The sequence below is a fragment of the Cloeon dipterum genome, chromosome 2 (genome assembly GCF_949628265.1).
Source record: "Cloeon dipterum chromosome 2, ieCloDipt1.1, whole genome shotgun sequence".
Lineage (NCBI taxonomy): Eukaryota > Metazoa > Arthropoda > Insecta > Ephemeroptera > Baetidae > Cloeon > Cloeon dipterum.
Genome location: NC_088787.1, coordinates 31,370,721 through 31,383,948, shown reverse-complemented (window position 1 = coordinate 31,383,948; position 13,228 = coordinate 31,370,721). Strand labels below are relative to the sequence as shown.

At 39.5% G+C, this 13,228-nt stretch overlaps 4 protein-coding genes across 4 annotated transcripts; 3 read left to right on the top strand and 1 right to left on the bottom strand.

The window, feature by feature from the left end:
- Positions 1–57: 57 nt before the first annotated feature.
- Positions 58–3,294, top strand: Sec6 (Exocyst complex component Sec6). The gene is made up of 11 exons (XM_065477630.1): positions 58–258; positions 329–477; positions 536–731; positions 793–1,047; positions 1,096–1,251; positions 1,633–1,758; positions 1,811–1,993; positions 2,046–2,218; positions 2,270–2,387; positions 2,439–2,591; positions 2,637–3,294. The coding sequence occupies exons 1-11, from the start codon at positions 169–171 to the stop codon at positions 3,267–3,269; spliced, it is 2,232 nt and encodes a 743-aa protein (XP_065333702.1). The 5' UTR covers positions 58–168; the 3' UTR covers positions 3,270–3,294.
- Positions 3,295–4,196: 902 nt separating this feature from the next.
- Positions 4,197–6,004, top strand: LOC135936702 (gamma-aminobutyric acid receptor-associated protein). Its single transcript, XM_065479617.1, has 3 exons — positions 4,197–4,411; positions 4,908–5,105; positions 5,457–6,004. Exons 1-3 carry the CDS (start codon positions 4,322–4,324, stop codon positions 5,520–5,522), a joined length of 354 nt encoding a protein of 117 aa, XP_065335689.1. The 5' UTR covers positions 4,197–4,321; the 3' UTR covers positions 5,523–6,004.
- Positions 6,005–6,518: 514 nt separating this feature from the next.
- Prosbeta3 (proteasome subunit beta type-3) lies at positions 6,519–7,697 on the top strand. The gene is made up of 5 exons (XM_065477909.1): positions 6,519–6,629; positions 6,817–6,933; positions 6,991–7,166; positions 7,222–7,494; positions 7,555–7,697. Exons 1-5 carry the CDS (start codon positions 6,627–6,629, stop codon positions 7,601–7,603), a joined length of 618 nt encoding a protein of 205 aa, XP_065333981.1. The 5' UTR covers positions 6,519–6,626; the 3' UTR covers positions 7,604–7,697.
- A 205-nt stretch (positions 7,698–7,902) lies between these two features.
- Positions 7,903–11,614, bottom strand: LOC135936107 (probable ATP-dependent RNA helicase DDX23). Its single transcript, XM_065478798.1, has 10 exons — positions 10,884–11,614; positions 10,588–10,822; positions 10,410–10,534; positions 10,214–10,350; positions 10,028–10,161; positions 9,373–9,651; positions 9,081–9,320; positions 8,452–8,712; positions 8,220–8,394; positions 7,903–8,169 (listed from the first exon to the last, which is right to left on the bottom strand). The coding sequence occupies exons 1-10, from the start codon at positions 11,438–11,440 to the stop codon at positions 7,946–7,948; spliced, it is 2,367 nt and encodes a 788-aa protein (XP_065334870.1). The 5' UTR covers positions 11,441–11,614; the 3' UTR covers positions 7,903–7,945.
- Between the last annotated feature and the right edge of the window lie 1,614 nt (positions 11,615–13,228).

The following is a 13,228-nucleotide window of genomic DNA, read 5'->3' as shown; positions in this document are numbered from 1 at the left end:
GCACACTCGCTACGCCCACATTTTCTTTGTTTAGGCCTGGGCCTGAGGGTGTGCTGTGTGTTGTTTTGGGTGTGAGAGAGGGGTGTCATTGATACTGTAGAGTTACTTGAGTTAAATTAAGTATCTAATGACGATTTACCAGATTTAACTCTAGTCTCGATTTCAACCATGGATTTCGATAATTTGGAGATTAAAGCCAAGGAGGATGCCAAAAAGAGAGTCCAGCAGCTGTTGCAAAGAGTTGATCAGCTTGAAAAGGTATATAGTTATACATACATATACTTTTCCCCCTTTTTGATGAGATATATTAAATATTTTAATTGAATAGGTTGACCAATACAAAAGAAGGGTGGAAAGGAAAAAAGCATCGGTTGAATCTATGCTAAAAACGGCGATGCAGAGCCAACTGGACGGTGTTCGTGTCGGACTGAACCAGCTCCAAGTTTCGTTGAAAGATGTGCAAGAGATAAAAGAAAAGTAAACAGCATTAAATTTCAATGATATTTTTTACTACATAGCTTTCATAACATTTCAGTCTGAAATCGCTTGAAGACTTTTTCGGTGTTGTGCCTGAGCTGAGCAATAAATTACAGGAAGTTCGTGAAGAAAACATGCGACACTCTCAGTATGTGACAGCAATGGAAAACTTGAAGCACATTTTCACTGTTCCTGAGAGTGTCGAGAGGACGAAGCAGTGGATCAATGAAGGAAAACTTCTCCACGCTCACCAAGTATGATATAAATTTTGTATTCCTCCTGCTGAGCCAAATGTATTTTATTCATGTTTATTAGAGCCTCGCTGACTTGGAGAATTCTCGAGACGATCTGCTATTTGAGCTGCACAAGCTTCCAAACCAAGACCCGCTTGATACGAGAATGCTGAAGGAGTACTTTGACGAGGTCAACAACCTGTCCATATATTTTTCAAAGCAAATCAAGTTGATCATCGGCCGGACGTTGAACACTGTGAGAAAAGAGCCAACTGTGATAGTCACTGCTTTGAGAATCATCGAACGAGAGGAGAAAGCAGACGCGGAAGCGCAAGAGGTAATTTATTTCTTTTCTAACAGCGTTGATTAAATTTCTTTGCAACAGAGGTTTGGGAGAAGTGGCTTCATGCCGCCAGGTAGACCTAAAAATTGGAAGAAGATGGCAATGGACGTGCTGGACGACGGGGTTGCTCAAAGAGTCGAAGGCACCCAGACAAATGACCGATCAGAGGATAAAATGTGGCTTGTGAAGCATTTTGAGGTAAATTTCAATCATTTTGGCAGAATATGAGGATATTAACTAGAGGGTGGGTCCGCTGTTGTCAAGGGTTTGGTGAAATTTGGTGGAGGTGAGTGGTCAGCCCTAAAATTTAAAGTCCGGATTTCAATCATTGTTTACAGGGGCTCAAAATTGGCCAAATTTTTCAGGGAATTGTAGCAACTCTAGTTAGAGTAAAGATAAATTGGTATAAAAGGTGTCAAAAAAGATCTCATTGGAGAGAAAATCGATTCCCAGACTAAAAACCGCCATAATCAGTTTTCAAATTTTCTGGTGTCGAATTTTAGCTGCCTAAACTAATTCAAACCTCCAGAATCGATTGATCCGGGCAATATTTAAATTATAAAAAATTAATAATTTCAGCTCAACCGCATGTTGATTTCTGAAGATTTGCAAGTTGTCAAGGACCTGTGTGTGCCGTGCTTCCCACCGCACTACAACATACTAAACGTCTTCGTGGAAATGTACCACAATGCCTTGTCTCGACACGTAAGAGGAAACAACTACTCTAACAAAATTAAAAATAATCTCTCATAATCAGCTGATGAACATTTCAAGAAATGGACTGGTTGGAAACGAGTACATAACTTTCCTAAATTGGGTCTTGCATACTTACAACGGGCCAGAGCTGATGATGAATCCAGAACTGAACATAAACACGTCATCATTGAAACCATTGCTGACAAGCGAGGAGGTTACCGACCTTGAAAATCAGTACCTCAAGGTTTAAAATAAAATTTTAAATGAAACAGGCCCTTGAAAAATATTGTTTATAGATTCTGGAGGCCAATTTCATTGAATGGATGAATAGGACCTTGGAGACAGAGAAACAGGAGTGGCAAAAGATTTCTCCACCAGAGACCAATGACGATCAATATTTTATAACTCATGCGCCTCTAATTATCTCGAGTATGGTTACGGAAAACTTGAAATTGGCTCACTCAACAAGGTTTCTTCAATTTTAATTAATTTTTGACACTCGAATTACCTTTAAAATCAGTCAACAGTTGACATTCAAGGCTGTTCAGCTGAGCATCATGCAAGTGACTCGGTTTGGAAATATCTACAGAGATGCAATTATCCTCTTCAAGACCAGCCACTTTGAAGACAGAAAACAGGCAAATTCGCATTGATTCACGTTCCTCAGCTTTTAACCGAGTTAATTCTAGAACCCGTACTTCACCAACCACATGATTAAAATCGTCAACAACTGCCTGGCGTTCGAGGAAATGGCAAACCAAATTAAACTGGAGCACTGGAAGCCTGGAATCCACGACATGATGGCTGCTCAAAGCTTCGAAACCCTCAGGATCACGTTCCAAGTAATAATTTCCCTTTGTTTTGTAAAATTGATTAATTCTGTGCAGAATTTGCGTCGTGAGTCGGCGCGGTATTTGCTGGAAGAAGCGTTTCTCGACTTGGAGCCGCACTTCCAAGAGTGTGTCACGGCGAAATGGATAGGCAACAGCTCAGCCGTGGAGACGATTCGCGTCACGTTGGAGGACTACATCAGCGATTACAGGCATCTGAAGCCTGAAAATTTCGAAATCGCTATAACTGAGTGCATGAACACCGTGGCCAAAAAGTACATCACAAGCATGCTGCTGAAGAAGATGACGTTCAAGACGAGTGATGATCGCAAAGAGGGGGCGAACCAAATCAAGAACGAGGCGGAAATATTGCAAAAGTTTTTCATGAGAACCGCTCCAGAAATCGCCAGCGAAAACGAATGTATTGAAGCCATCAAGCAGCTGGCGGATGTGCTGGAAAATGAGGACTCTGAAATGCTCTCGCTAGACCTTCATGCGCTTGTGGAAAAATATCCTGATGTAACAGAGGAACATTTGATTCAGCTGTTGTTGCTGAGAGGTGATGTTTCCAAGTCTGAAGCCAGAGAAATGGCAACTTTTGCGCTTTCCAGCCGCAAAGAAAAAGATGGCAAGCATTCCAAAACAATTTTCTCCCTGGTCAAAGGAATTCAAGTTAGTTACTTTTTGTGATGGACATTGTTTCATTATAATATATATATATATATATATATATATATATATATATATATATATATATATATATATATATATATATATATATATATCATTATATCATTGTTATTATTTGGTAATATAGACTCAAAATAAATACACGTTAAATACAAAAACTGTTATTCTTAATCTTCTCTCAACTTATGTGTTTCATTTTCTTGGGTTTCTTATTTAAGTGGAGTGTAATATAAATTTCATAATTTTGATTCATTGCATTTACATCTGAAATAGAAAATATTTATGGATGAGATATATGTAATGGTGTAAAGGTTGTGTTTTATATGATACCTTCAATAATTTAGATTCAAAATGGTAGCATTACTGTACTATATGTTTAAGCAGAGGGTTTTTTATTATATTTTCTATTTTGTGGAAAAAGTTTGTCTCCCATCCATCATAATATACAGTCAATAAAATTAAAAAAGGTGTTGTTAAAAATCTTATTATATATTTAATTTGTGTTCTGAATTCAGTGTGTCTCTCGTATTTTAAATTTTAAACCATGGGCAGTTGACGAATGAACAAAACTTGGATCCAATGTTTCCCGCGCTATTCCAACAAAAATTATGTGTTACATTACACGAAATTTCCCCACAGCTGCAGTGAACTGATTGGCCGATTTTGTTGTCATGTGAAAATGACGTCAATGCGGGAGAAGGTTGCCAAAACATTAATGTTTTCAACCCTATGGTTGAACCTTTTGCCATGTTTAAGAATAAAATTCACTTTTCAACAACACTTATTTTAGATTCATTGAGCCATTTTATCTATTTAAGGCTGATACTTCCGCCTTAAACCCTGTTTCTTACGAATCTATTTGACCTGGCGTGTTCTTTTTCCGTGTTGTGGGTATCTCTCCGCCGTCAGCACCGAGCAAACCGAGCGAGCTACAACTTACTAGCATCTGATTGTGAGCCAAAGCACCAGCAGTCAGCCACTTGCATTGAGCATTACGACGCAGTTGAGAACTTGCCTTTATACAGACCTTTTAGAAGTTTGACTCGATCAAAATGAAGTTCCAATACAAGGAGGAGCATGTCTTCGAGAAGAGGAAGGCCGAGGGCGAAAAAATCCGTCGAAAATACCCTGACAGAGTGCCCGTAAGTTGAACACTTTAGAGCTGCTTGGCCGTGACGAAGTGCATTGCATACATACCTGATCGATTTCAGTGCACGACGTAATTATAATATATTTCCTGCTTCTGCCACTCGTTCTCATGCAAATCAGTCATTTTGTTTATTTATTTCATCTCAATTTCGGGTTCGCTTCAGCTGTATTTTGGTGCTGAAGAGTCAAAAATGTTGCGTCACGCGGGAGATAATTTTAACTCCTTGATCGCAGAAACAGAAACTCGATTGTCAGCTGTGCTCGTTATGGTCGCTTTTACTATCAAGGCCTCCGCGACACACGTACATATTTTGCAAGCTGAACATGACCGAGAAATGAATTAGGCACATTCCAGATAAGATTAATCCACTTTGACTCTAGATTTATTGTTTTTAATTTCAGTTTAACTTGTTTTTGTTCAAGCCTTATTAGAAAATCAAATGTATGTTTTGCTTAGAAACTCTAATAAGCTTTATCTCGTTAATTAAGGTGATCGTGGAAAAAGCGCCGAGAGCGCGCATCGGTGACCTTGACAAGAAGAAGTACCTGGTTCCTTCTGACCTGACTGTCGGACAATTCTACTTCCTGATCAGGAAGAGAATCCATTTGCGTCCTGAGGATGCCCTCTTCTTCTTCGTCAACAATGTTATCCCCCCGACCAGTGCAACCATGGGATCCCTGTACCAGGTAATTTCTTATTTTGCTGGCTAATTAAATTGTGAAAAAATTAAATGCTTAAATTGCGCTTGGCATACACACGCAAGATCTTTTTAAAAAATAAATAAACATGGTAAAATTACAGTTTCTGCCAGGTTACATATTTCGACAGTTCTTATAAGAGCCCCATAATTATAAAAGTAAGGTTGGCGAAAACTGTAATATTTCCATTTAAATTGAAGCAGCTTTATTTTTTACTGGATGAAAAATTGCTATGTCAGTTAAAGCACTGTCACCTTGCTTAATATTAAATTATCACTTTTTATATGAATGCAATTGCTAGTAAATCGTCTTAAAACTTACTTATAATTTTGGTTTCAGGAGCACCACGAAGAAGACTTCTTCCTTTACATCGCTTACAGTGATGAGAATGTGTACGGTCATTGATCTGGTGTGCTAATAATTACGAACGGACACCTGCGAATTAACATTTTATCTCATTTCATTTTGTGATGTAACACCTATATATGTTACTGATTATGACTTCTTTTAAACTTACTCCGCACTGATCGATCCATGTTGTCACCTCTTCTTGTTGCTTCCTCAAGCCCTTGTAAAGTCAAACTTTTTATTACGACAGACTTTATATAAAGTAGGATTAGCAACACGTTAGTGAACATACGATATTGTAACTTTTGTGTTTTGATATAGATTTATGTTTCCATGCTCCATAACATTAGGATGGACAGTTCGACTTAAGACCAAAATGATTGTAAATGTTGTATGACAGACAATTGGTAGGAACTCCTTCAATTTTATGGGATCATTCATACTATTATTTCAAATAACTAGATTTAATCAAATATTCAAAAATCCATAAAAATGTATAAAATGAGTTGATACAGGAAATAAAAAAAATAGATTAAGTATTTTAAGTCTTTCATTTATAATTTTAACAAAACGCATGTTATTTCAGCAAAGGATATTGGTTTATTTCGTTGCGAAGGGAAATTATTGGGATTAGCAGTAGTTGATCAATTTCTTAAATAATAGTTATCTGATCCCTTCAGTGTATGCTATAATGAATTCGGGAACAAGTAACAGGTAAATTCCAGCATTTACCAAATTTCTTGAAACATTAAACCTTATATTATCAACTATTTTTCGCTTGATTTGGTAATCTAACCAACGAGCTGCGAATTTTTAGAAACATAAATCCCGTAAATCGTGATTTTACAAAAAGGAGTCAATTTGATGATCGCCGCTTAATCAGCAAGCAAACTTATGCGCCAACTTTCTCAATAATTAATCGGCAACCTTGGAAATTTTAGCTCTTTTCCAATTATTAAAGGTAAAAGGTAAAATGAATTTATTCATCACAAGATTGCATGGAAGAACCTGTCATGTTGGCTAATCTGTTAAAAATAACTCTGCCTGCTAATCTAATAACCCTGTTAAGTTGGCATAGTGAATTGGCTGACAACAAATTTGTCAGTCATCGTGGGCAGAGCTGTGATTTGATTGATTTTGAAGAATTTTGAGGGCTGAAAAATGGTAAGAATATGATATAAATGATCATTAAGTTCTCTTTTATAAACTGCGCGTATCAAAATTGCTTCGTAGCCATTTAAAAACGGAAAAATTCATTACCAAGCCGCCGCGAATCGAAGTGACTCTCGTACCGGCAAATTTCCATTTTACTACTATTCCATCAATTTATTGAATTCGAATTTCTTTCCAGTCCATCTTAACCTACAATGGTGGTGCCATTGTGGCCATGAAGGGCGATAACTGCGTGGCAATAGCGTCCGACCTGCGGTTCGGAGTGCAAGCTCAGACTCTAGCCCTGGACTTTGAGGTTTGTTATTTCACAAGTTAAAATTTTCCAAATTGATCAACCACCTCATTACTGCAGAAAGTATTTCCAATGGGTCCTCACCTGTACCTTGGCCTCCCTGGACTGGCCACCGACACCCTGACAGTGAGAGACCGCCTGAAATTCCGTCTGAACCTGTACGAACTGCGCGAAAGCAGGAAAATCCACCCAAAGACTTTTTCAGCTCTGGTTTCAAACATGCTCTACGAAAGAAGGTAGTTTTGGCATTTAAACGAAATCGTGAATCTCCAATAATAAATTCAATCACAGATTCGGCCCCTATTTTGTTGAGCCGGTGATCGCTGGTTTGGATCCTGTCACTTTTGAGCCCTATGTGTGCAACATGGATCTGATTGGTTGCATCAACGAGCCAGAAGACTTTGTCGTGGCTGGATCTTGCACGGAGCAGCTGTACGGCATGTGCGAAGCGCTTTGGGAACCAAATTTGAAGCCTGACGACCTCTTCGAGACCTGCTCTCAGGCTATCGTCAATGCGTTCGACCGCGATGCCGTTTCTGGTTGGGGAGCTATTGTCCACATCATGTAATGAGCAGTAATTGTGTGCAATCGGTTTAATATTAATTATTTTTCCTTGTGTTTCAGTGAAAAGGACAAGATCACATCTCGCAAGATCAAGACGAGAATGGACTAGATCCTCCCCTCTGTATTGCTCTGGTTAATTTGTTTTTTTTCTTTATAAACTTACTTGGTTTAATAATTAATAAATCGGAACCATACATATTTAATATACATCTTTCTTCAACTGGTTCAAATTTTTCAAAAATATTCTAATTTATTTTTCTCTTAAAATATAAATCATACAAGAATAAAATGAGTAAATTTCTCCAGCTAAACTTATTTTAAAACAATTTTGAGATTTTCTTCAACTTTATAAAATATCTCAAGATTAGTAAAAACGAAAAATATGCTTTAAAATAATAATTCTGGATCTCCTAAGCAGCAATTTATTAGAATTCTTTCAAACAAAGAAAAATCAGGCGAAAATCTTTTCTTCCCTCCTCTTTTTGGTGACCACCGTGCCAGGCTTGTGCATGGCTTCAGGGTGGTTCATCAGCTCAGGCGGACAGGTAGACACAGGACTCGACATGATAGTTTGCTTGAGATCGTAGAACAGTGCCGAGTCGTCTTTGGTGAGGAATGAGATGGCGATACCTGTTTTACCAGCTCGACCGGTTCGTCCAATACGATGGGTGTAATCTAACAAAAGCCAATTGAAATCTAATAATAAGAATGATTATAAACATTACCTTCAATGCTCTTGGCCATATCGTAATTGATGACGAGAGACACGTCCTTAATGTCGATACCGCGACCAGCCACATCTGTTGCCACCAAAATGTCCTTGCTTCCTCCCTTAAGACTGGCCAACGCGTACTCTCTCTGCTCCTGGCCTTTTCCACCGTGCAACGTGCATGCATTGTACTGGAAAACGATTGAGAATTTTATTTTTTTTAAACAAATTAATAAACTGGCACTTACTCCAAGTTTCTCAAGACCCTTGGCCAAGAAGTCGGCACCCTTCTTTTGATTGACGAAAATGATGATCGGCGGCTCGACTCCCTTGTTGAGGATGTCCAGCAACTTTTTCTTCTTGTCGTTCTCGGACACCAAGTACACGATCTGTTCCGTGCGTTCCGTAGGTTTTCCTGCAGATCCAATGTAGACCACCGCTGGTCTTCTCAGGTAGGTGCGAGCCAGTCTTTCAACAGCCGCAGGCATAGTTGCGGTGAACATGACAGTCTGTCGAGAGAAAGAGAGAGAGAGAGACATTGCAGTTAGTTTCTATAAAACCGACAGCCCTCGAGGGAAAAAAATGTAGGAATTTGTATGGTCAGAATTAGAGTTCTCAGCCAGCCGCGCCAGCTGGCAAATTTTGGGTCGCAAGGGCAGCCGCCTGCCACCGTGAATGTGACTAAGCTGCGCCAAACACCGTTGAAAAAGGGCCTACTGCCGACGCTGGGCAAAAAATTTGGCTAACCGGTCCCACCAGCCACTGCATTAGCTCTCGTGGCTGAGAACTCTATTTTTTCTTTTAAAATTTCGTTAAGATACAGCCTGTGTCCGATGTATGTAAATATTTTTTAAATTCAAAAATAGTTAATATTTACCTGACGGTACTTATGCTTAGAGAAAAAATTCTGCATCAGTTTCTTTTCATCTTCAGCATCCTCGTTGTCCGGCTTCTGATTTGTAACCGGCATGTATTCGAGGATCTTCTGCACTTCCCCCTCAAAACCCATGTCAATCATTCTGTCGGCCTCGTCGAGGACAATGTAGGTGCACTGGCTCAACACCAAGTAACGATTCTCCAAGACATCTATCAAACGACCTGGAGTGGCGATGACAATCTAAATTTATTTAGGTTACAAAATGGCCTTGAATCCTAGCGGTTTTTCATACCTCGCAACCTAGACGCAGTTTGAACCCTTGGTCCTCCCTGGAGAGACCTCCGACCACCACCACGGTCCTGATTCCAAGAGGAGTGCCAAACTTGAGGGTTTCCTCTTCAATTTGTTGCGCCAACTCACGCGTCGGAGCCAAAATAATGGCGTACGGACCTTGGTCAGCATCTTCGATGCGTTCGATTTTCGGCAAAGATTGGATCCACATGAGCAACGGGATGAGGAATGCTAACGTTTTGCCAGAACCGGTTTCCGCAACACCAATGATGTCTCGATTCTGTTCATTTTATTTAAAGGAAACATGTTAGTTGAAAAACATTTTTGACAGTTCTGAAAATCAAGGGTACAGTTGGGATTCTTTGATAGGGCTGTAGCGTTAGGCGCTGGAAATAGGCCATTTTGTGACGTCATAAGAGTCATGGCCGGTGATGTTCAGTACGCACACTTTGTTGTTTGGTTCAAAATGAGAATTTAAAAACTAAATGCTGAGCAATGATTACATCACAAAGTGACCACTCTCTTTGTCCAGTAAAAAGACAATTCAAATGTTTAAAAAAATGACTGATATCCCGAATATTTAAATTTGAGCATTTAAATTATTTATCAACATTTTGGAAGTCCTTTAACAATTTTTTTAGCAATTTGCTACAAACCTGGAGACCTATGGGGATTGCCTGACGCTGGATCGGAGTCGGATCCTTGTAACCGACTTCGTCGATAATATCGAGGATCTCCTCAGGCACACCAGACTCCCTCCAGCCGCGAATTGGATTTGGAATCCTTCCTCCTGCAAATCAATTCGTTAATTCTGTCAATTCGGATTAATAGAAAAAAGTAACCTTTTATGGTTATATTGTAATCCTCGCGGAAAATACGCCAATCTCGCTCTGTCATCTCATCCCTTGCTTTCTCAGTCCAGTGACGGTCATCCCATTTTTGCTTGTCTTCCTTCCGCTTTAGCTTCTTCAATCGGGTGCTGAGAAGATTCGACCATTAAAAATCAATCAGCGTTTATAATCCAGCACAAACACTCACACTTCTTGTTCCTTTTCTGCTTCCGTTCGCCTCTTTTCCAGCAGCTCGCCGTAAAACTTTGACTGGTCTTTTTTCTGCGCCTTGATGTCGATACCAGCAACGTGACCTCTTCCGTAAAATTGAACCTGGTAACGAGATTTAGTTCATTCTGTTTCTGGGAGCCAAATTTTAAAATTACCTGGTGTTTTTCTTTATAGATAGGATTGTAATCTGTGGACGTGTCCTCGCCAGCATCCCAATCGAACACAAATTTGCGGTCGTTTAGGCGGCGCACCCTCCTCTTCTTTTTAACTAGACCAAGATACCTTTCCTTGATGGCCTCTCCTTCCTTCTCCTTGTCTTTTACGACCGTAGGCTCGCCCTCGCGCTCTGTTTTCTCAGGGTCCCTGGCTCTCTCTGGTCGCGGAGGTCTCCTACATTAAAAACACAAGTTATTTATTTTAAATTGTTGGAAGTATTTATTATGAAACAAACCTGAATTCACGTTCTCGATCGTCTCTGCGGTGCTCTTCGAAGGCCTTTGCAGCCTCCCTCTGGAACTCCATACGTTTTCTACGCTCTTCTTCCTGCTGCTTGCGCTGCTCCTCGACCTCCTGCTGCCGTTTCCTCATCGCCTCAGCCATCCTCTCCTCCTTGGTCAAGAACTTGGGCTTGCTCTTAGCCTCCTCCTCGGCCTTCTTCTTGGCCAGCAGCTCCTCCAGTGACAAAGGCTCCTTCTTGACCACTGGTTTCACATCCTCCGGCTCTTGCTTGGCAAGCGAATCGGAAGATTCCTCTTTAGACTTGCCATCGGTCGGACTTCGCGACCTTTCTTTCGGCTTCTCGTCCTTTCCTTTCGACTTTGAAGAGCTCCCATAGCGGTCCTTTTCCCGCGACCGACTTCTGGAGCGTGACCTGCGTCTTTCTCGCCGTTCTTTGTCTCGTTCTCTGGCACGATCCTTTTCGCGCTCTCGGTCTCTGTCCCTTTCTCTGTCCTTAGTTCCTCGGTCTCGTTCCCTGCTGCGGCTTCGCCTCTTTTTGTCTGACGGCATGACTGTTTCAATCCAGCAGAAAAATGTGCGACTTCCTGATGCTCTATTGTGGAGACTATACGTATATGTACGGATATATCTAGATGAGCCGTTGTTTGATGTTTACCCTTTCGAAGAACAGATTGTTTGCGTGACAGATCTGTTTGTTTTTGTTTCTGATCTTCAAGGTGTCCTTAAAATTGAACACAGCTAATGCGCATCAGTGCTGCCAACGAGAACGAGACGTGATTGGCGGCCTAGTAGTACAGTGTGCGATGCCCAATCATAGCACAGTGAAGCATAATGGTGCGAATATGCGTAACTCTTTGAAATTGTAAAATTCTCAGGATAAAAGAATATTTTTTGCTCGTGTTTATTTTTTTTCTTTGAACTGCTCAATTCTAGCATGAAATAAAACACTAAAAATGGCGATTGCTTACCTTTGCCTTTTTTCTTATTGCTAACGCATTTTACCTGCCATGAACGTTAAATAACTCCTAAGGTCTCTCTAGTCTCTATTATCGCTATTTTATCTATAAAAAGTCCCATAATACATTATCATTGTATAGGGTTCGTAAAAAATCGCATTTTTCCGGGAAAACCCCACTGCCTTGCTAAAAACTGTTTTATCTAGGTTTTTTGCAATTTTGCGCATTTTTCCGAAACACAACATATATATATATATATATATATATATATATATATATATATATATATATATATATATATATATATATATATATATATATATATGCTTTTTCTTTTTTAAAAGATTAAAAATTTTCATGATGGATGACCAAAAATAGGGGCTTTTATAAAACCAGTACAAAAGCCTCTGCGGTTTCACCAAAAGACCGAAAATTTTAACACGGGCCACACGACATCATAATTTTCCAAAATTTCTTATCTTTTGGTGTGAAAAGTGATTTTTGGGGTTAAATTTGGGAAAATGCGGAAAACCCCAAAACTGTGGTGGTTATATTCCAGCCTTATACCACAAAAATAAAATAATATGGTAAATTTTTGCGCATTGAAAAATTGGCGCTGGGCGAGACTGATTTGTGAGTTGTCTCGATTTTTTTACTATTGAAAATGATATATTTAATGGAAAAATATTGCAAGTCCAGCCAATTCAGGACGAATTTTCGATTCACGAGTCGAATTGACTGCGACTGGAGTGTCTAGAAGTGGAGGAGATCGAGTGGTATGCTACATTTTCATGGAAAGGCTTTTTTGGACCTTGCTGGAATAATAGGCATTTTTTGCTGCTTCCGGAATATACGTTGCCAATTTTCCTCATAAAAATTCATATCGTGCATTCATTCTAGAAATGTCTAAAATAAAATAAATTAATTAATACATTATATGTAATAAAAATGGAAAACTAAAAATTTTCCTCCCCCCCCCCCCCCCCCCACAAAAAAATCCAATTAATTTATGGAAATAATGACGAAAAAAGAGAAGGTCAGCAGCTGTACAAACTGCGCAATTTACCCAATTGTCACAGAATCAATTTGAATAATGTCTGAAATAAGGAGAAAAAATACGGCCGTTTGGTGAAATGAGTTAATAAGGATCATACAAAAGCAAAAGAAGAAACTTCCAAAAGTCTGGCGGCTCTCCCGCCTCACTCATGAAATGTATAATTTCGTTTTTGCAGCCAGGCAGCCTAGAACTGACCTAGAGCGACTGCAGTTTGCTCACTAACACTTGCGGCGTGAGGAAAGCCGCAAAAATTAAAAATGCCGAAGTGAATTTTTTGATACCAGTCTGGTCATGTGTCATCAAATTAATAAAAAAGACAAATAA